The sequence below is a fragment of the Sciurus carolinensis genome, chromosome 6 (assembly GCF_902686445.1).
Source record: "Sciurus carolinensis chromosome 6, mSciCar1.2, whole genome shotgun sequence".
NCBI classification, from domain to species: Eukaryota; Metazoa; Chordata; class Mammalia; order Rodentia; family Sciuridae; genus Sciurus; species Sciurus carolinensis.
The window spans coordinates 135,867,744-135,891,263 of NC_062218.1; the positions used below are offsets into that span (position 1 = coordinate 135,867,744).

The window sequence follows — 23,520 nt, forward strand, 5'->3', positions numbered from 1 at the left end:
ATACACTTAGGTTCATTGTAAGCTTATACATCTTTCTTTCCCCTTCTTTTATGTGGAAATGGTTATAAATTTCAGCACTTATTTATGTCTCTATCATCACATCTATGCTGCAGTCCAAATGCTCTACCTGAGGGCCTCCGTTAAAGCCAAAGAAATTTCAGATTATTGATCACGTGCCTTTTTTAGAAGATACAATGCTAAGTGAGATAAGCCAATATGCTAAGTGAGATAAGCCAATCTCAAAAAACCAAAGGACGAATGATATCGCTAATAAGTGGATGATGACACATAATGGGGGGTGGGAGGGGTTAGTGTTAGGGTTAGAGTTAGGGTTAGGGAGGTGGGCAAGAATGGAGGAAGGAAGGACTGTATAGAGGGAAAAGAGGGGTGGGAGGAGTGGGGGGGAAGGGAAAAAAAATAACAGAATGAATCAAACAACATTACCCTATGTAAATTTATGATTACACAAATGGTATGCCTTCACGCCATGTACAAACAGAGAAACAACATGTATACCACTTGTTTACAATAATAAAAAAATGAAAAAACAAAAAACAAAACAAGAAAAAAAAAAATAAAAAAAAGAAGATACACCTGCTGGGTGTGGTGATGCACACCTGTAATCCCAGCTGCTCAGAAGGCTGAGGTAGGAGTATTGCGTGTTCTAAACTAGCCTTACCAACTCTGTGAGGTCCTAAGCAACTTGGAGAGACCCTGTCTCTTAAAAAAAAAAAAGGGGTACACCTACTCTTAAATATAACTCCCCACCGGCCCGCCCCACACACAGATGGAGTCTCATTTCACTATGTCGCCCAGGACGGCCCAAAACTACTAATTTAAGCAATCCTCCTGCCTCAGTCTCCCAAGTAGCTAGAAGGCTGGGGGAAATAGTTTATTTTATATAGTATGTTTTCTCCAACTATTTTCTTGTGACTTTGGGTGAAGTTATTCAAGTTTCACATTTCTTACCTATAAGAGACTGCTGTGAAGATTAGATAATACATTTAACAGTTTGATTGAGTGCTAGAAAATATTACAAATGTTCAATAAATGTTACCTAACATTATTAATAATGCACAACTGTAATCCCAATCACTCAGGAGGGTGAAGCAGAAGAATCACAAGTTCCAAGGCTAACCTCAGCAACTTAGCAAAACCCTGTCTGGAAGAAGAAGAAAAAAAAAAAAACAAAAAAAACCCTGTCTGAAAATAAAAATAGAAATAAAAATAAAAAGGCCTGGGGATTTAGCTCAGTGGGGTAAAGCACCCCTGGTACCTCGCCCCCACAAAAGCACCCCTCCAAAAAAGAATATGCATTAATTTTCAAGAGATAGATGCTCATGCATGGTGTCAAGTAAATTAGATTAAAAGTAATCTAAAGACTACCAATTGTGGAATGGAAAATTTCCACAGAAGGCAGAGCATGATATGCTCAGCAAGAGTGAGATTAAGGTTCAATATCCAATACTCCCTGCCCACCCCCTTACACACACAAAGATTTCTATCAAGAAACTAATTTTCTAAAAGAATCCTTAATCTCAGACTGGAGTTGTAGCTCAGTGGTAGAGCACTTGCCTAGCATGTGTGAGGCATTGGGTTTGATCCTCTGCACCATATAAAAATAAAAATATAAAATAAAGGTATTGTGTCCACATACAACTAAAATAAATAAATAAATAAATAAATAAATAAATAAATAAATAAAAAGAATACTTAATCTTTACAAGGCCAAAATGTGTTCTCTAGAGACAGTGGTTTCAGAGGCTTAGCAAAGTATTAACAAGCTACAAACCTCATGGTGTGTACACCATAAATAAGAAATACATAATATTTTTTTTAAAAAAAGGTAATTACTGATATTAACTATTTCACTTGGAACTTGTTCATTTTCTTGAAAACATCTGCTAAGCAATGTCAATCTGGAGATCTCAATATGGAATTTTAAACTCTTTTCAAAGTAAAACTATCAATGATGGTAAGTTTCCAAGACCAATCATCTGAACAGCAAAAACTGAAAGGTGAAACAATTAAATGAACCTACTTTTGAACCAGATGTGACCAAATACTGAGTTTAAAAAACACAATGATGATTATCCAGTTCAAAAATATATGGTTTTCTCTCCCAAACTGATGTACAGACTCAACACAATATTGAAAACAAAACCCAGCTATCTTTTCTATAAAATTTAACAACCTGGGGGTGGGGAGATAGCTCAGTTGGTAGAGTGCTTACCTTGCATACACTAAGGCTCTGGGTTCTAATCCCCAGTGCAAAAAAAAAAAAAAAAAAAAATTAACAAGCTGATTCTAAAAGTCTCAAAAAAATACAAGGGAATCAGAGAGCCAAAATAATTCTGAAAGCAAGAGTTAGAGAAGTCAATCTTCATGAACTCAAAGTTACTACAAAACTAATAGCAATTAAGATATTTGGGAGGGCTTGGTGATAAAGGATTTACTTAGCATACAAAAGGCCCTGGGTTTCATCCCCAGCACTACACACACACACCCCAAAGAAAATAACTCAAGTAAGAAATGCAGAAAAAGAAAAAAGATATTTGGTACAGCCATAAAAATATACATACAGATCAATGAAATAAAATTGGGACTCCAGAAATAAACCTTTAACTTATGATCAACTGATTTTTTAATAAGTATATTTTTTAGTTGTTGATGGACATTTATTTATTTATATGTGATGCTGAGAACTGAACCCAGTGCCTCACACAAGTTAGTCAAGCACTCTACCACTGAGCCACAACCCCAGCCCATGATCCATTGATTTTTGAGTTTTTTTTTTTTTTTTTTTTTTATCGGGGGAGGGAGTTTGGTACCCAGGACTGAACTCAGGGGCACTCACCAGTGAGCCACATCCCCAGCTCTATTTTGTATTTTTCTTAGAGACTGGATCTCACTGAATTGCTTAGTGCCTCACCATGGCTGAGGCTGGCTTTGAACTTGCAATCCTCCTGTCTCAGCCTCCTGAGCTGCTGGGATTATAGGCATGCACCACCATGCCGGGCTTGATAAATTGTTTTTAACACAGGTACTAACAATAGACTGGTATTTCCATTGGATAGTGCTGGGACAACTGTACAGACAGTCACATGCACAACAGTGAAGCGGGACCCTTACCTACCAATATACACAAAAATTAAAATTAATTAAAAGAACGAGCTGAAATTATAAAACTTTCAGAAGAAAACACAGGTATAAATCTCTGCCTGAACACTAACCACAGCTGTGCTCAGTAACACTCCTCACTCCAAAAGCATTGTCTCAGTTGGACATGGTGGCAAATGCCTATAATTCCAGAGACCCAGGAGGCTGAGGCAAGAGAACTGAAGATTTCAAGCCAGCCTAAGCAACTCAGTGAGGCCCTAAGCAACTTAGCAAGACCTGATCTCAAAAGAAAAATTAAAACGGGATGGGGAAATAGCTCAGTAGTAAAGTGTACCTGGGTTCAAAACCCTTTCCCCACAACAACAACAAAAAAAAAAAAAAAAAAAAAAAAAAAAGGGCATTGTCTTTAGACCTACCTACATACCTACAACTCCACAATTCTGCACATTCTGGGTCAAAAACTGCCTACAGCTATGCCAAAAAGATAACTTAAGCCTCAGATTAAGACCAAAGAAAGACCATAGTGATTCTGCTTTCCTAGACAGTAAGGTAGAAACCAATTAATAAAAGTAGTGGCCACTCTGATATGTTGATGCTGACTCACAATAGGCAGGTGCCGGGGTGGAGAGTAGAGGTTCACCAGATTGGAACAGGGGAATGGAGGGAAGGGAGAGGAGATGGGAATGGGAAAGACAATAGAATGAATCAGACATAACTTCCTTATGTTCATAAATGAATACACAACCAGTGTAACTTCACATGATATACAACCACAAGAATGGGAAGTTATACTCCATGTACGTATGATATGTCAAAATATATTCTACTTGGCAATTATCAATAATACAAGCAATAATAAATGTTGGGAAGGATGTGGGGGAAAAGGAACACTCATACATTGCTGGTGGGGCTGCAAATTGGTGCAACCAGGGGCTGGGGATGTATCTCAGTAGGTAGTCCTTGCCTCGAAAGCACAAGACCCTGGGTTCAATCCCCAGCACAGCAAAAAAAAAAAAAAAAAAAAAAAAAAAAAAATTAAATTGGTGTAACCACTATGGAAAGCAGTATGGAGATTCCTCAGAAAACTTGGAATGGAACCATTTGACCCAGTTAACTCTCTCCTTGGTTTATACCCAAAGAATTTAAAATCAGAATATTACAGTGACACTGTCACTTCAATGTTTATAGCAGCTCAACTCACAATAGCTAAACTATGGAATCAACCTAGGTGCCCTTCAATAGGTGAGTGGATAAAGAAACTGTGGTGTATAAATACACAATGGAATATTACTCAGCCTTAAAGAAGAATGAAATTATGGCATTTGGCAGTAAATGGATGGAACTGGAGAATATTATGCTAAGCAAAATAAACCAATTCCAAAGTACCAAAGGCTGAATGTTTTCTCTGATATGCGGATAATAAATCACAAGGGGGAGTGCTAAGGAAGAACAGAGGTAATCTGGATTACACTGAGGGGAGTGAAAGGAAGGGAGTGGGTGAAGGGATAGGAAGGATAGTAGAATGAATCAGACATTATTACCCCATGTGCATATATGATTACATAACTGGTATAACTGTACATCATGTACAAACAGAAGAACAAGAGGTTATACTCCACTTATGTATGATGTGTCAAAATGCAATCTACTGTCATGTATAACTAATTAGAACAAATTTAAAAAATACATTCTACGGTCAAAAAAGTAAAAAAGTAGTGGCCAGACGCTAAGAAAGTGGTTCTGCAAATATACCTGAATCCCTGAAATATCACAAGTAACTCAAAGAAAAACAGTCTATAGCTATTCAGAGGCTGAGGGGGAGGATAGTTTGAGCCCAAGAGTTCAACAAGGCCAGCCTGGGCACGTAGGACCCTATCACTCACATACACACAAATGCCGGGCACACCTGTATAATACAGTGGCCCACCTGTATAATCCCAGAGGGAGGCTAAGACAGGAGGATGTGAGTTTAAAGCTAGCCTCAGCAACAGAGAGGCACTAAGCAACTCAGTGAGACCCTGTCTCTAAATAAAATACAAAATTACAAAATAAGGTTAGGGATGTAGCTTAGTGGTTGAGTGCCCCTGAGTTCAAACCCGGTACCCACCCACCCCACCTCACACACACACACACAAAAAAAAACAAACCCAAAGGATACCTTCAAAGGAATGAAGCAAAGCAAAAATAATTCATTAAATTCTGAGTTAATTCAAAGGCATTAGAAATAATTTATTTAAAGATTTATAATAATTTTTTAAACCAACAATCTTCCATGTAGTTTTAAGGTTTTAAGTATTCATTCAAATCCCTAAATAAGCAAAAATTGTTTACTTCTACATTTTTTAACATTCCTAAGAATACTACCTGATTTTATGAAGCTGTTTTGAAGTGAAGGGTCTCCAGAAGAAACATATTGATGATTTGTTGTTAAATTCGTACTCCCCAATACAGTTGGTTGTGATGATGCACGAGGACAATGGTTTGTCTGTGATCCTGTGGGTGGATAGTTATACTGCCAATTTGAAGGTGGTGGTACATTGGCTCCAGGAGGAAAGCTACTGGAAGGCATTGGTGCAGCAGCTGAATTCTGAGAAGCAGGTAGTGGCATTCGAGGAACAGGACCACTATGGAGTGAAGGTGTTACTGGATTAGAAGCCACAGGTGGTCTATTAAGAGTTTGCCCAGATCCCTGAGAACCACCATAGTTAGACTCTCCAGAGACTGGATGCAGAGTCTTTGCTGGTATTAGATGAGGGTAGGATCCTGGAAGCTGGAAATTATATCCTTGACTCACTGACACTTGTGAAGACATCAGTGCATTTTGGACAGGACCTTCCAAGAAGAAGAGAAGGAAAGATTAGTCTTGCAAGTGAATATAATGACACTTAAAAAATACAGTAGGCCCAAGCACAGTGGTGCATACCTGCAACTCAGGAGGTTGAGGCAGGAGGATTGCAAATTTGAGGACAGCTCAGTAACTTAACAACCTTTAAGCAACTTAGCGAGATCATGTCTCAAAAAATAAAAAGGGCTAAGAATGTGGCTCAGTGGTTAAGTGCCCATGGGTTGAATTCCCAGTACAAAAAATTAAAAATACAGTAGTGTTAGGAGTGGTGGCGCACAGCTGTAATCCCAGGTGCTCTGGAGACTGAGGCAGGAAGATCACAAGTTGGAGGCCAGCCTGAGCAATTCAGTGAGACCCTGTCTCAAAATAAAAAAATAAAATAGGGGTAGGGATATAGCTCAGTGATAGAGGCAGTCCTGGGTTTGATCCCTAGTGTGGCAAAAATAAAATAAAAAAATTTTTAAATAGGCAAATAATTTAAACAGACATTCAAATGTGTTTCAAAGAAGATATACAACGGCTAATAAGCACATGCAAAGACACTGAACTTTATTAGTCGTTAGAGAAATACAAACACCAGTCATTAGAGAAACACAAAACAATAACAAGGTACCACTCTACCAACTAGGTTGTTTAAAGCAGACAAACAAAAAAGGGCAAAATAAGGAATATTGGCAAGAATGCAGAGGAACTGGAACTTTCATACACTGCTTGTGAGAATACAAAATGGCACAACCACATGAGAAAAGAATTTACTGCCAATTTGTAACAGTATGATAACTACATTTAACACTTTGAAGTGTTAAATGTAGTTATCATATGACTTAGCAGTTCCACTCCTGGTCTGCACAATAACTTGTACACTAATGTTCACAGTAGCATTATTCATAATATCCCCCAAATACAAACAACCCCAAAAATCATCCACTCATGAATGCATAAACAATATGGCATAAAACTATACAATGAAATATATTTGATTGTAATAGAAAATAAAACATTAATGACATGGTACAAAACAAATGAATCTTGAAAATATCACTATATGTTAACTGAAAAATGCCAGACACAAAAGGCTCATATGTATATGATTAATCTACACAAATGTCTAGAATAGGGAAATTCAGACACAAAGGAAGATTCATGGTTGCAGGGCCTGGGGGAAGGAAGGATTGGTATGGGTTTTCTTTTTTGGGGTGATGATTCTGAAAGATATTGTTGATTACAAAACTCTACATACACTAAAAATCACTGAATTGGGGCTGGGGGTGTAGCTTAGTGGTAGAGCTCTTCTTGCCTAACATGCTTAAGGCCCTAGGTTGGATAGTTAGCATTACAGTGGTGGGGGGCGGGCCCACAGGGAAGACCCGCCCCACTGAATTGTACACTTTATTTATTTTTGGTGGTGCTGGAGATGTCTGGACCCAGGGCTTCACATAAGCTAGGCACATGCTCCACCACTGAAGTATACTTAAATGAATAAACTAATGTGTGAATTATATCTTCAAAAAAACTTAAAAAAAAATTCCTAGAGTCACTTGTACACAGTAATATACTGTCATTCCTTGTCCATAAAATGAGACAATAAAGGAAAATAAGATGAATGTTAAAATATATATGGGGGCTGGGGTTGTGGCTGGGGTTGGGGTTGTGGCTCAGTGATAGAGCACTTGCCTAGCATGTGTGAGGCACTGGGTTCGATCCTCAGCACCACATATAAATAAATGAATAAAATAAAGGTCTATCAACATTTAAAGAAATTTTTGAAATATATGTATATATACACATACACGTAACACCTACACGAAGTTTATTTTTTTAGACTTTTAAACTGAAAAGATATAAAAAGAAAATATCTTCCAATCACACCCCTCAATCTACACAACCAATGTCATCAAGGCTAATGACATTTGTATCCTAATTTGTATCCTTTCACAAATATATATAAATATAAGTATAAAGAGAGAAGTAGGTTGGGAGGTTAGACATAAATATGTATAAACAAAAGTTGGGTAAGGGATTACATACATTGCTTTTCAAAACAATATAGGCATTCTTCCAGGATAAGAGAAATATATCTAAATATATCTAAACTAAATAAATTGTGGATTAGTCACACAATGGATTAACGATCAATTACATGAATAATATCTTTTAAATAAAACATTTTATATACATTATGAAAATTTTCAAACACACACAAAAATATAACACCACTTCATGCAATCTCTCACAAAAAAAATATTGAAATGCTGATTGGGCTAGCACAGGGACATAACCCTATAGTCCCAGCTACTCAGAAGGCTGAAGTAGGAAGATCACTTGAGCTCAGGAGTAATCCCTGAGTAACAAAATGAGAGCTGGGTGCCTTGGTGCACACCTGTAATCGCAACGCCTCAGGAAGCTGAGGCAGGAGAATTTCAAGTTAGAGACCAACCTCAGCAACTTAGTGAAGCCCTAAGGACTCAGTGAGATTGTATCTCAAAATAAAGCATTAAAAAAAGGGCTGGGGATACGGCTCAGTGGTTCAGTGACTCTGGGTTCAATCCCTAGTACAAAAAAAAAAAAAAAAAAGTGAATTATATTTGATGTATATACTAATTTTGGATTGGTTGACATTTCTGATAATCAATTCACTGAAAAATTTGACATATGTTCCATTTATTCAAAATTTATATCTTCAGCTGAGTGCAGTGGCACACGCCTGTAATCCCAGCAGCTTGAGAGGTTGAGACAGGAGGATTGCAAGTTCAAAGCCAGCCTCAGCAAAGGCAAGGCACTAAGCAACTCAGTAAGACCCTGTCTCTAAATGAAATACAAAACAGGGCTGGGGATGTGGCTCAAGGGTCAAATGCCCCTGAGTTCAAAACTTGGTACCAAAAAATAAAAAAATAAAAAAACTTTATCTTTAAATAATATTTCATTCTTTTTTCAAGATTCCTTATAGCTTGTTAAATTTGTCACTAAGTTACTTTATTGTGGAACTTGTCTCTACTAAGAATAGAATATTTAATTTCTAACTAACTAGTTAAAAAAAGTTTATCAATTATTTAGTGTATCATAAATGCCTAATTCTAAAGTAAGGCTTTTTCCATAAAAGTTATTTCTCAACTATTTCCAGTCAGCACCAAGCAATAGGCATCTCTCCAGACAACTGGTACAAGTGCCACAAGACTCGGGGCAAGAGGGCTGGGGAGATAGCTCAGTTGGTAGAGCGCTTGCCTTGCAAGCACAAGGCTCTGGGTTCAAATCCCCAGCACCACAAAAAAAAAAAAAAAAAAAAAAAAAAAAAAAAAGACTCGGGGCAAGAGAAAGACCTACCCCCAAGAAGTGGAAGTATGAGTTGGGATGCCCTGCTGCCAATACTAAGATTGGTCCCTGCCGCATGTCCAAGTGTGAGGAGGCAACAAGAAGTACCAGGCTTTGAGGCTAGATATGGGGAGCTTCTCTTGGGGCTCTGAGTGTTGTACTCACAAAACAAGGATCACTGATGTTGTCTACAATGCATCCAATAATGAGCTGGTCCACACCAAGACCCTGGTGAAGAACTGCATGACGCTCACTAATAGCACACCATACCGACAGTGGTTCAAGTCTGACTATACATTGCACCTGGGCCCTAAGAAGGGAGCCAAGCTGACTCCTGAGAAGGAAGAAATTTTAAACAAAGAGCAATCAAAGAAAATTCAAAAGAAACATGATGAAAGGAGAATGCTAAAATCAGCACTCTTCTGGAGGAGAGTTCCAGCAGGGCAAGCTTCTTGCCTGCACTGCATCAAGATCAAGACAGTATGGCTGAGCAGATGGCTATATGTGAGAACACAAGGAGTTGGGAGTTCTGAGGAAAATCAAAGCCCAGAAAGGCAAATGAATCCTCTTCCCTTCTGTCTTAGTTCATGTAATAAAGGTGTTTATTGTTCTATGAAAAAAAAAATTTCTCACAAAAGAAGTCATCTTATATGAGTCTCTACAATGGTTCTCATTGTACAAGATTGCTTTCTCATACTGGTTTAACTTAATATTTTCAAACTATGGGTACCAACCCATTAATTGGTTATGAAATCAGTAAGTTACAAATTACCTTTTTCTTTTTAATGGTACTGGGTCTTGAACCCAGGATGCTTTACCACTGAGCTACCTCCCCAGTCCTTTTAATTTTTTATTTTGAGATAGGATCTTGCTAAATTGCCCAGGCTGGCCTTGAACTTGAGATCCTCCTACCTCAGCCTCCTGAGTGGCTGATATTGCAGGTGGATGTGGCACAAACTATCTTTTTTATTGATGAAAAGAGCAGATAATAGTTAAGAATTTAAATATCAGAGCAAAGTACAATGTAACAATGGTAAATATTACTGTATGATTTCAACTGTAAATACATACATAAAGAATATACATATGCTGGGTCACCATTTAAAGTATTATTTTGAATTATATATTCCCCAGATAATAGTTTTATGAAAGCCACCAAATTACCTTGCATCCTCCCTTATCCCTGATTTATTTCCTACCCACTGTATTACATTTAAAATTACAACTTCTTTCTTTTTCTCTCCTTTCCACCCTCCCTCCCTCCCTTTCATTAGACATTCATTTTATTCTATTTAGGTTTTTATTTTTGTTTTTGTTTTTGTACTGAGGATTAAACCCAGGGGCATTTAACCACTGAGCCATATTCCCAGATCTTTTTTATTTTTTATTTTGAGACAGGGTCTCACTAAATTGCTTAGGGCCTTGCTAAGTGGCTGGCCCCCAACTTGCAACTCTCTTGCCTCAGTCTCCAAAGTCGCTGGGATTACAGGTGTATGCCCCCATGCCTGGGTGACTTCATTTTATTTTAATAAATCAGAGCCAGGATCATATATATATATATATATATAAAATATGTGTATTATATGTTTCTTCCTAGTCTAGAAGGCCAGTTCTCCACTTATATCCTGATTCTTCAAATATTTGCTTCTTGCTGTTCTTTAGGCAAATTTTACTATAAAGCAACATTTTTCCCTAAGGTCAGGTTAACACAGAATATGGGAATTCAGAGAAGAGAGTGTGCACTAGACTTAGATTTATTAGATCTCCTTGTTACATTAAACAATCATGGATTTTCTCTTCTTAGGTCTCTCTAGTCCTAATCTGATAGTAATATATGCTCACCTGTTTATGCCAAGGATTCTTTTTTTTCTAATCTTTAACTCTGGATAGGTGGTTATGTTCTCTGTACTTAAACCAACCTGGAGCAGACTGTAATTCTGAATAAGCAAACCTTTACAAATCTATCTTATAAGATTTTACCAAATAATATGAAATGGCTTAATGAGTAATTTCCAGTGAAGAATAAAGCTCCTTTTAAATATTTATGTATAATGGAACCACTCTTTTGAGTTTAACATGGGTCTATGGTAAGGTCAGCATAAACTGACATTACTCCACTTAATTACCAAAGACCTTTACTAGCAAGCCATTCAAAGAATTTCTTACCCCTGCTGGGCATGGTGTCACACACTTGTAATTTTAGCAACTCACAAGTTTGAAGCCACACTCTGCAACTTAGTGAGATACTATCTCAAAATAAAAAAATAAAAAGGGCTGGGGATGTGACCCAGTGGTTATGCATCCCTGCATTTAGTACCAAAAATTAAAAATAAAGTACAGACTCCTTTCTTCCTTTGCCTTTCTCCATCTGTTCTTCTATGGTTTATGGGTGATCTAATCTATTTTCTGAAGGGTTAATTCTTTTTTTCTTTTTTTTATTTCTTTTTTGTGGTACTGGGAATTTAACCCTGGGCACTTTACCATTGAGCTATAATCTCAGCCCTTTATAGTTTTTATTTTGAGATAGGGTCTTGCTAAATTCCCAGGCAGGCCTCAAAATTGCAGTCCTCATGCCTCAGCCTCCTAACTCCCTGGGATTATAGGTATGCGCCACTGCACCTATCTAAAATGGTAATTTTTAAATTTTTTTTTTATTTTATTAGTTCTTCTCAGTTATATATGACAGTAGAATCCATTTTGATAAAATTATACAAGCATGGGATATATCTTATTGTAATCAGAATCCCATTCTTGTAGGTGGGTACAATGGTGGGATTCACTTAGGTATTTTCATAGGTATACATAGGAAAATTATGAGATTTATTCTACAGTCTTTCCTATTCCTATGCCTGCTCCCTATTTCTATCCAACCCCAAATTTCATCTCCCTCCAGAATTATATGAATAACCATCTAGTTGATTTTCTGACTTGAATTCTTGTAGTTATGACAGATGAAGAAATAATCCCACCCTAAAATCTTGGATCTTCCTCGGTTTGCTATGACCAAGACTTTCTGTATAAATAGATGGCACCAATGTTAAAAGGGAGGGGGGGCGAGTACAGACTGGATCAACTATCTGAGACAAATCCTTTTAGTTAAGTATTCATTCTTGAGCAAGATATTTGCCTTTTTGAACTGAGTAGTGTCATACATCAATAATCCCAATACTCAGAAGGCTGTCAAGAGGATCGTTTTGAGTACAGCCTGAGCAACATACCAAAACCAAAACCAACCAAACGACAACAAAAAGAGAATTGCAAGCTCAAGCCCTGGGTTTGATTTGTAGCACCAAGATATTTAACTTCTCTATGCTTCAGTTTCCTCATCTATAAAATGGGAATAGTAATAGGATCAACATTATTGTATATTTTAAGTGGAAACAACTCACAAGGAAGTCCATGTCCTAATCCCTGGAATTGTCCTAGGTTAGATGACAAAGGAGAATTATGGATGCAAATGGAATTTAGGTTCCTCATCAACTGACCTTAAAATGGGAAGATTATCAAGATGTATCCAACGTAATCACAAGGGTGAAAGAGGGAGGCAGGAAAGTCAGTGTCTGAGTGATGTTATGTGAGATTCACCAAGCCACTGCTGGCTTTGAAGAGGGAAGATCACAAGACAAGGAATGAGAGCCTCCAGAAGGTAGACAAAGGGAAGAAAGAAGATTCTCTGACAGAGGCTCCAGAAAGGATTACAGCCTTGAAGACACCTTGATATTAGCTGAGACCCAAGTCAGACTTCAGATCTCTAGAACTTAAATTTGTGTTGAAGACACTAAATTTGTGGTAATTTGTTATAGCAGTAACAGGAAACTAATACAACGTGAGAATGAGATTTATGTCAAACATTTATAATAGTGTTTTTCATATAGTTAGTGCCTTTGGTTATTTTTTTTTTTTTTTCAGTATTAGGGATCAAACCCAGGGGTGCTTTACCCCAGAGGTACGTCCCCAGTCCTTTTTATTTTTTACTATTTTGAGACAGGGTCTCACTAAGTTACCCAGGCTGGTCTTGATTTTTCAATCCTCCTGCTCAACCTTTGAAATTGCTGGGATTATAGGCATGTGCTACCCAGTCAGGCTAGTTAGCCCTCTTGAAATATTTGCTATTGTCATCACACACAAAAAAATAATTGTGTCCTTAACACTGCAGCAAAATGATAAATCTAATATTAGTAAAGCAAATAATTTCTTTTGAACTAATTTTTTTTCCATTCTGTCATCTGTTAAACAATAGCCCTATATTTAGAACAATTATTCATCTTACACCAAGAATGTTAATTAAGGGCATTCTTAGAATACAAAGGTGAATAAGGTCCATTTCATCCCTGCACTCAGGTAGCTCAGTCTAGATGGGCAAATACCAGGCAATGACAATAGAGAGTGATGTGACAAGGGAAGCCCATGACACTGACAGCACTGACTGAGGCAGCACTTGGGCTAGACTGAAGACAGAAAGGTAGCAAAGCTGGTTTCCTGAAGAAGGGAATTTTAAGCTAAAACCTGAGAAGGCTGGGGTATAGTTCAGTGATATAGAATGTGCATAGCATGTGCCAGGCCCTGGGTTTGATCCCCAGCACAAAACAAACAATCCTCAAAAGAGAACAGTCTCAGGAAAAAAAAAAAAAATCATCAAAAATGTTCCTGTAAACCAAGCATGGTGGCACATGCCTGTATTCCCAGCAGTTTGGGACACTGAGGCAGGAGGATTGCAAGTTCAAACCTAACCTCAGCAATTTAAGCGAGGCTCTTAGCAACTTAGTGACACATCATCTTAAAATTAAAAAATAAGGGCTGGGGATATAGCTCAGTTGGTAGAGTACTTGCCTCGCAAGCAGGAGGCACTGGATTCAATCCCTAGCACCGCAAAAAAAAAAAAAAAAAAATTAAAAAATAAAGGGCTGGGAATGTGGTTTAGTGGTAAACTGCCTCTGGGTTCAATCTCTGGTACCAAAAGAAGAAGAAAAAAAAAGTGTTCCTGTAAAGGAACTATATGTGCAATAGCTTGTTAACATGGAAAGGCATTCTGAAAAAAGCTCAGTATGACAAGAGCAAAGTATCAAGACACGTGCCTGAAATGAAACAGGAACTGAGGACTACACTTTTTAAGAAATATGGATTTGAGTGAGGCATGGTGGCACATACTTGAACCTAAGAAGTTATAGGAAAATATTTTTCTCCCCCAACTGAAAACAATATTCATCTTTAAAAAGGAAGACAAATAACCAAGCAATGATGGGGTTGATGTGTATTTTAAGTAGAAATGATTCACATGGAAGTCCATGTTCTAATTCCTGGAATCTCATTAAGTTACATGACAAAAGGGAATTTAGGTTTCTACACAACAAAAGGGAATTTAGGTTTCTAATCAAATGACCTTAAAATGTGAAGATTATCAGGATGTACCCAAAATGTTATCATGAGGGTGAAAGAGGGTTGAGGGAATAGCTCAACAGCAGAGCACTTACCTAGTAAGTGCTAGAGTGCTAGAGTACATGCTTAGTATGTGCTACACCCTAGGTTTGATCCTCAGCAACAAACAAGTCTTAAGAAAAAAGAGCTGACGGGGAACAGTGGTGCACATCTGTAATCACAGTGGCTCAGGAAGCTGAGGTAGGAGGATAGGGAGTTCAAAGCCAGCCAGAGAAACTTAGTGAGGTACTAAGCAACTCAGTGAGACCCTGACTCTAATAAAATATAAAAAGGGGCTGGGGATGTGGCTCAGTGGTTGAGTGACAATGGGTTCAACCCCTAGTATTAAAAAAAAAAGAAAAAAGAAAAGAAAAGAAAGAAAAGTCTCAGGAAAATGAGTATTAAGGCCTGGGTTCAAGTTCCAACACCAAAGAAAAAGTAAATAAATAAAAAGGAAAAATAGTGACCAGGATAGCAACCAATGATTACTTCATCATAAAACTACAACAATCCAATCAATTGTGGCTTCAGATAAACTGTTACATTATTGAATGTCTTAAAATTGAACTGTATTTTTCCCATATTTTTAATGGTACATTATAATTATACATAATAGTAGGATTCATTGTTATATATTCATACATGCACACAATATAATTTGACCAATATCATTCCCCAGTATTTCCCCTTTCCCTCCCTCTGGTCCCTTTCTTCTACTATCTCCCTTTGATTTTCCTGAGACCCTCCCTCCCACCTTTTTTTTCCTTTTTCCTCTCCAGCTTTCACATATGTGCAAAAACATACACTTCTTGACTTTGAGTTTGGCTTATTATACTTAACACAATGTTCTCAAGTTCCATCCATTTTCCTGCTGGTGACATAATTTCATTCTTCTTTATGGCTGAATAAAACTCCATTGTGTATACATACCACATTTTCTTTATCCATTCATCCACTAATGAACAGCGAGGCTGGTTCCAGAGTTTGGCTACTATGAATTATACTGCTATAAACATGGGTATGCATGTATCATTACAGTATGCTGACTTTGTTTGGGATAAATAACAAGGAGTGGTATAGCTGGATCATATGGTGGTTCCATGCTCAATCTTCTGAGGAACCTCCATAATGATTTCCACAGTGGTTGTACTAATTTACAATCCTACCAACGGTATAAAACTATTCCTCTCCCTCACATCCTCTCCAGCATTTATTATTGTTTCTATTCTTTTTTTTTTTTTTTTTTTTTTTTTTTTCCGGTGCTGGGGATGGAACCCAGGGCCTTGTGCTTGCGAGGCACTCTACCGACTGAGCTATCTCCCCAGCCCTATTGTTTCTATTCTTGATGGCAGTCATTCTAACTGGAATGAGATGAAATCTCAGCATAGTTTTGATTTGCATTATTTCTCTAATTGCTAAAGATGTTGGAATTTTTTTTCATATATTCATAGGCCATTTATATTTCTTCTTTTGAGAAGTATCTATTTATGAACTGTACTACTCTTATAGATATTTTTTACTTCAATGTTTTGATTTTATAATTATACAACAGCTATACACATGGAGTTTATACCAAATTTTGTGTTTGTACATACATTTAACAAAAAGAGGAGATCCAAGATGGCGGACTAGAGGGAGGCTGCTTCCTTGTCGCTCCATAACTCGGATTTCAAGCAGAGGATATCTGTTTCTCAGTGAGGCAGTTTTTGCTGCTTATCAATCCTCTGCTGTTTAACCCATTTGTCTACTGCAATCACCTGCAGTCTGCCAGCATATGCGCTACTTTTTGAGTCCAGAATGCTCACTGTCTGGCGCCTACCATATGCCATTTGCCTGCCTCCTGCCTGTCCATCGCCTGCCTTTCACCTACCCATCACCCACCACCTGAAGTTCACCTGCCAATCATCCGACAGCAGCCAGCAGACTGACTGCAGACCACCAGTGCAGGACCAGCTGCCTGCTGTTGCCTGGAAGTTCATTGTCATAGTACCTGCAGGTTTGGTTACCCGTGGCTGCCGCCATTTTGAGACAACAACCAGGACCTGTAGGACCCCTGGTCGGACTGACTGGACCCGTCTCCAGGACCCCTCAGGCTGACCAACCACTCCCTGCCCCGGGGGCCCTCAGACTGACTGCTCCCCTGACTGACTGCGCCCTACCACCAGGACCTCCATACTGACTGACTGTACCCGGCCTCCAGGATCCTGCTACCAGACCAACAACACCCCAACTCCAGGATCCAAGACCCCTGCCCGACCAACCGCACACCCCATCTACGATCTCCAGCCAACCACGCCCACACCCCCAGCTGCAGCTCTCCATTTGCCAACACATTGGGAAGCCAGAACGGCCCTTTTGGATAATCCTGGAAGCTGTATCTCCCATCTTAAGGTGGGACAAATCCCATCCTGAGAAGCCTGCTAGAGATTGGAAGCTCATTGTCAGGTACTTCTCATACATCAGGCTACTGAAGACTGGGAGGTTTGAATACTATATGACTGTTATAGTGTAGATTTTCTTTTTTCTCCTTATTGAAAAATTTTAAGTTTTTATTTCTTTTCTTGCTCTTTTCCTTTTTTTTTTTTTACCAGTTCCCTCAGAGTCTCTTTCTCCCTTTTCGCATGCTAACAACCAACTTCTTTTGATTGCTCTCACTCTTTTTATTATCTAGAACTTATATATATTCTTTTCTTAGTCCATTAACAGCTACATCCAATACCCCTCCCCATCCTCATTGTCCTCCATTAGATACTGTAGACCTTATTGCAAATCTATTTGTTATACTGAAGATAATAATTGAACTCATTCTGTTTATTATGACAATTTGTTAACATCCTCATAGGGGCTATTTGGTTTATGGTTGCATATTGATTGTCCATACTGGGCACTGCTAATATTAATCTTCCCCTTAAAGAAAAGTTATTAGAAACCTATAGGGTCACTATAAGCCTATGGGGGGAAACTGCAATACCCTAGATCTGCACTACTAGAGGGGAAGATACATGAACAACATGAAAAAACAAGGAAAGAAAATGATCCAAACCAATCTAGATTCTATATTAATAGAATCCAGTGACAGTATGGTAGAAGAAATGTCAGAAAAGGAATACAGATTATACATAATTAAAATGATTCATGAAGCAAAGGATGATATAAGAGAGCAAATGCAGACAATGAATGATCACTCCAATAAGCAGTTGAAAGAGCAACTGCAGGAGACAGAGATTCTCAAACAAAAAACAAAACAAACAAACAAAAAGAAACCAAATGGGGGCTGGGGAGATAGCTCAGCTGGTAGAATGCTTGCCTCACAAGCACAAGGCCCTGAGTTCGATTCCCGGTACAGCAAAAAAAAAAAAAAAAAGAAAAAGAAACCAAATGGAAATCTTTAAAATGAAGGAAACAATAAACCAAATAAAAAATTCAATGGAAAGCATCACCAACAGACTTAGAACACTTGGAAGACAGAACTTCAGACAAGGAAGACAAAATATTTAATCTTGAAAATAAAGTTGCCCAAACAGAGAAGATGGTAAGAAATCATGAACACAATCTCCAAGAACTATGGGACATCATGAAAAGACCAAATTTAAGAATTATCAGGATTGAGGAAGGTACAGAGATACAAACTAAAGGAATAAACAATCTATTCAATGAAATAATATCAGAAAATTTCCCAAACCTGAAGAATGAAATGGAAAATCAAATACAAGGGGCTTACAGAATACCAAATACACAAAATCACAACAGATCCACACCAAGGCACATTATAATGAAAATGCCTAACATACAAAATAAAGATAGGATTTTGAAGGCTGTGAGAGAAAAGCATAAGATTACATATAGGGGGAAACCAATACGGATATCAGATTTCTCAGCCAAGACTCTAAAAAAGAATTTAACATTTGGAGTCACAGAAATATTTAGTTTCTATACATTACAATTATAAACAATTGAATCAATTTTACGATAATTCAATTTTAAAACAATTGAATTACAATTACAAATACAACAGAACAGATAGTTTGGGGTATAGAAATAATATGGGTAATAAAGAAAGGAAGGAAATCAAGGATGACTCCCCGCTTTCTGACCTGAGCAGTTCAGTGAATGGACAGTACTATTCATTGGGACAGAAAGATGAGAAAATATTAAAGAAGGTGGGGAATGATAAAGGGAAAAAGAGACTGAAGAGGTATTTTATACATACTAATTTTCAGGAGCCAGGAAATCCAGGTGGAGATGTCTAATAGAAAGATACCTATATGCAGACAAAGAGGTAAGTTGCAGCTTAAAATATAACTGAGAGTCAGTGGCATATGCATAATATTTAATATTATGGAATTTAATAATACCATCCAGAAAGCATGTATAGGAGTAAGAAGAAAAGAAAAGAGAGATCAGAACCTTAAGGAATACTAATATTCAAGGAAAAGAGAAAGTAACCAAAACTGGTAAAAATATTGAGAATATTGCTAAAGAGAAATAGCAACCATAAAGGTCAAAAGAGAAGGGTGGGATATCCTAAAAAATCAAGAAAAGAAATCCTTGTAAAACAATAAGTATTGATCAAGAATATCAAATGCTGCCAGGTGTGGTGACACACAGGTGGGATTACACACCTGTAATCCCAGCATCTGAGTAGGCTGAGACAGGACAATCCCAAGTTCAAAGCCAGCCTCAGCAACTTAGCGAGGCCCTAAGCAACTCAGTGAGACACTGCCTCAAAATAAGAAATAAAATGGGCTGGGGATGTGGCTCAGGGGCTAAGTGCTCCTGGATTCAATCCCTGGCATCAAAAAAAAAAAAAAAAAAAAAAAAAAAAAAAATATATATATATATATATACATATACATATACCAAATGCTGCTTGGGAAATAAGGGTTGAAAAATGTTTTATTTAATAACTGGGAAGCCACTTGAGGCTTTATTAAGGGCAGTTTGGGGAATGTGTGGGAACAAAGGTTAAATCAGAAAGAAGCAAAGCAAGCCCCACACCTGTAATCCCAGTAACTCAAGAGGCTGAGGCAGGAGGACCACAAGTTAGAGGCCAGCCTCAGCAATTTAGTGAAACCCAGTCTCAAAATCAAAAATCAAAAGGGATGGGGATGTAGGTAAAGTGCCTCCAGGTTCAATCCCTAGTACCAAAAAGAAAGACACAAGCAAATGAGACTGAATTGAGCACAGAGGAGAGTTTCACAATCATCCAAACAGCAACTACAGAATCAAAGAGGAACGTGCAGTAATGGTACAAATTGAGACCCCAGGTCCTACCTTTGTAACTTTCTATTCTATAGAACTCAATGGGAATTGTTTTCTAATTTAATACCTCAACTCACACAATACATTAGAATATACTAATCACTTCAAGAATTTACCAACTGGGGCTGGTGATGTAGCTCAGGAGTAGAATGCTTAACAAACATGTGCAAGGCCCTGGGTTTGATTCCCTGCAAAGGGAAAACAAATGAACAAACAAGAAAGCAACAGAAGTGGGATAACAAAGGCTAAGATTCAATCTCAGGATCTACATAACATTTATGAAAAGTGATGTTGTAACAGCAAACAAATGAACTAAAAACACAGGTAGATCATGCGTTTAATTAAAACCCGAAAGAAAAATAGGTAGGTAGCAGTTTAGAAAAGTGTCAGTCAATATTTACTAAAATTATACACATTTACCCATGTAAAGAAACTGAAAAGGTTCTGATCTTTGATTTAGAGATTAATTCAAAGATCTGAGATCAAAAGATAACTACATAATAGGGCAACAGTTACTAAGTAAGACTGCTTACATTTAAATCTGGATTCTACAATTTAGTACTCCTGTGAACACCAACTAGTTGACTACTCACCAGTTTCCTTGTCAGTAAAAATAACAGTTCTTACCTCAAAGGGCTATTGTAAGAATTAAATGAGATATGCATATAATAGAACTACCAAGCACTGTGTGCCTGGGCACATAGTAAGTGAACAATAAATATTAATTCCTGTTACTATTTTTTTCTTTCTCTCTCCCCCGACCTACCCTTTTTTGGTGGTACTGGGCATAAAACCCAGGACCACTCTACCACTTAGCTATCCCCAGCCCTTTCTGAATCAGGATCTCACTAAATTACCCAGGCTGACTTTAAACTTTTGAACCTATTGCTTCAGCCTCCAGAGTAGCTGGGATTACAGGCCATCACCACTGCAACCAGCACTATTTCTGTCTTTAAGAAGCTCTCAATCTATCAGCAGAGATAAAACAAGAAGCTCAATGGTCACTAAATGCAATACGGTAGGTTCTTTTTTTTTTCTTTTTTTTTTTTTTTGGGGGGGGGGGGGGGGGGACCAGGGATTGAACCCAGGAGCACTTAACCACTGAGCCACATCCACAGCCCTTTTTTTATTTTGAGACAGATTGTCCAGGATGGCATCAAACTTGAGATTCTCCTGCCTTAGCCTCCTGAGTTGCTGGGATTACAGAGGCTCACAAATTCTGTTTTGACTGATGGTACTGTACAAAAAAGAACCAGAAAAAATAAGAATTTGGAAGTGAACTCTAATATTACTATTAACAAATCAATACATGTTTAGTGAACTGAACTGCAAAATACCCAATTCTAACACTTTTGTTCAACAAAACTGGTTACCCCTAAAATGTGCTAGACTATGGGGAGCTGGAAAAAGAATGACATCTTTCCCTTCACAGGGCTTACAGTCTAGAGGGAAGGTGACCAAACATTTTAAAGTTACAATATAGCAGGAATAAAGGAGAAAGGTAGAGAATATCCTTCTCATCCTTTATTCTATAGTAAAAAAAGTGAATATTACATAATTATTATAAATGAATGAAATCAATAAAACTGCAATTTGTCTTGGCAAGTTGATTCAAATAGTTGATAAAGCAGGTAAGATTCAGTGGGATTAATTATTTGACTTTACCCTTATTACATGGTAATCAGATTAAGATCAGCTAATTTTAAACAGTTTGCAGTCTCGCTATCAATTTTTTTGCAAAGGAAATATATACAATCCACACAAAGACTTAGAAAAACTTGTCCAGACAACTTTTAGGATATAATGCAAATTCTGTAACATAATGACACCATACGATATGAAAGCAAGTCATAGAAAAATGAAAAGGGTCATTATTAGATCTTTTGATTATAATCTAAAAATATCTGAACATCTAACTGTACTATAATATGTAACTTATGTAAGCTACATTAAATCTAAAGCTTGAGTTTTCAATAGAATATTTAAGCAGTAATCACTCCCTTAGAAGAGTTAACTAAAACTAGATTCCAGCATTGAAACTTCTCTTTTTCATTTGTTAAATTTCTTTCTTTTTTTTTTTGTACTGGGGATTGAACTGAGGGATGCTTTACCACTGGGTTACATACTCAGCTCTTCTTATATTTTATTTTGAGATACGGTCTTACTAAGTTGCTTAGGGTCTCACTAAATTGCTGAGGCTGGCCTGGAACTTTTGTTCCTCCTGCCTCAACCTCCAGAGTCACTGAGATTCACAGGCATGCACTACCATGCTCACTGAAACTTTTTCCTCTTAACCTTCTAGAGGAATATCCCCCACCCTACTCAATTCACCAACACATCCTTATTCTCTGTATTATTACTAGGATAAACAACAACAACCAACCATTTATTGAAAATAAACTTTAGAAACAAAGCTTAGAAAAAGTGAAGTCAGGTGCAGAGGTGCACATTTATAATCCCAACTATTTGGGAGGCTGAGGTAGAAAGAATTCAAATTCAAGGACAGCCTGGGCAACTAGCTCTTCTCAAAATAAAAAAGGTGGGGATGTACCTCAGTGATAGAGTGCTCTCCTCCAAAAAAAAAAAAAAAAAAAAGCTAAAATTATATATATATATATATATATTTTTTTTTGGGGGGGGGTGCTGGGGATCGAACCCAGGGCCTTGTACTTACAAGGCAAGCACTCTACCGCCTGAGCTATCTCCCCAGCCCCTAAAATTATATCTTAAAAGTGTCTTATATGTACACACTTCTGTGATTTCACTCCCCATCTCAGTTGGCACATTCTTCCAGCGGCTATCACCCTGAAATGAAATCACCAGTTACACTGCTGAATTTCCAACTGGCTCTGGTAACCTATGTACAGGAAGTGATTTCTTATTCTCTTTTAGATCTTCAAGGGCAGACCTTAGATGGTGTGCAACAAATGTCTATTGGCCTGAATCAAATCAACATAGTAATAACACCACCAAAAGAGCATATATCACAGTGGTTAAGTTCCTTGGAGCATTTCAAAATTACAATAACCACATCTATATATAAACTCAAAAGCACATTTGCAAGATTTACCTTTGAAAGTTTATATAAGATTGCAATTTAGAAATTATATGAAAAATCCATGGCCCTGTGACATCTTGCTTTATTTTTCACCTTAAAGTGAATATCTTAAAATAATTTCATCTTCTGTGTAAATGCTACTAAATACCATAGAGTAGAATGTAGTTTACGTAATCTGCTACTATAAACTGGAGAAAGAACAAATGATTCAAGTTAACACACTTTCAGTGCCTATTCCCCATTTATTCTTGCTTCAGCCCACATAGCTGCCTACCCATAGATATTTTAAAGGTCCTACAAAGAGACTTCTTTGTAAAGAAAACAGTAGTTGTCTCTAAAAACAATGTAAACTGGCCATTTTAGTCACTGGCTATTTTCTCCAACTTCACAGTAATCTTAGATTCCAGTATGCACTTTAAGCACTTCAGTATTATTCTACTGGTCTTATTTCCATAAATCAAAGAGGTGTAAGTAAATGGGTAAGCAGGCAGGCTGTTGACAGAAAATCTTT

General features: G+C 37.5%; 1 protein-coding gene and 1 pseudogene across 1 annotated transcript in view; one reads left to right on the plus strand and one right to left on the minus strand.

The window, feature by feature from the left end:
• The window catches only part of Sec24a (SEC24 homolog A, COPII coat complex component), an 87,912-nt gene that overhangs the window by 62,952 nt on the left and 1,440 nt on the right, over positions 1 to 23,520 (minus strand). Inside the window, 1 exon segment of the mRNA XM_047555124.1 lies at positions 5,485 to 5,952. Coding sequence (XP_047411080.1) covers positions 5,485 to 5,952 — 468 coding nt within the window.
• On the plus strand, positions 9,030 to 9,836 carry LOC124986923 (40S ribosomal protein S8-like; annotated as a pseudogene).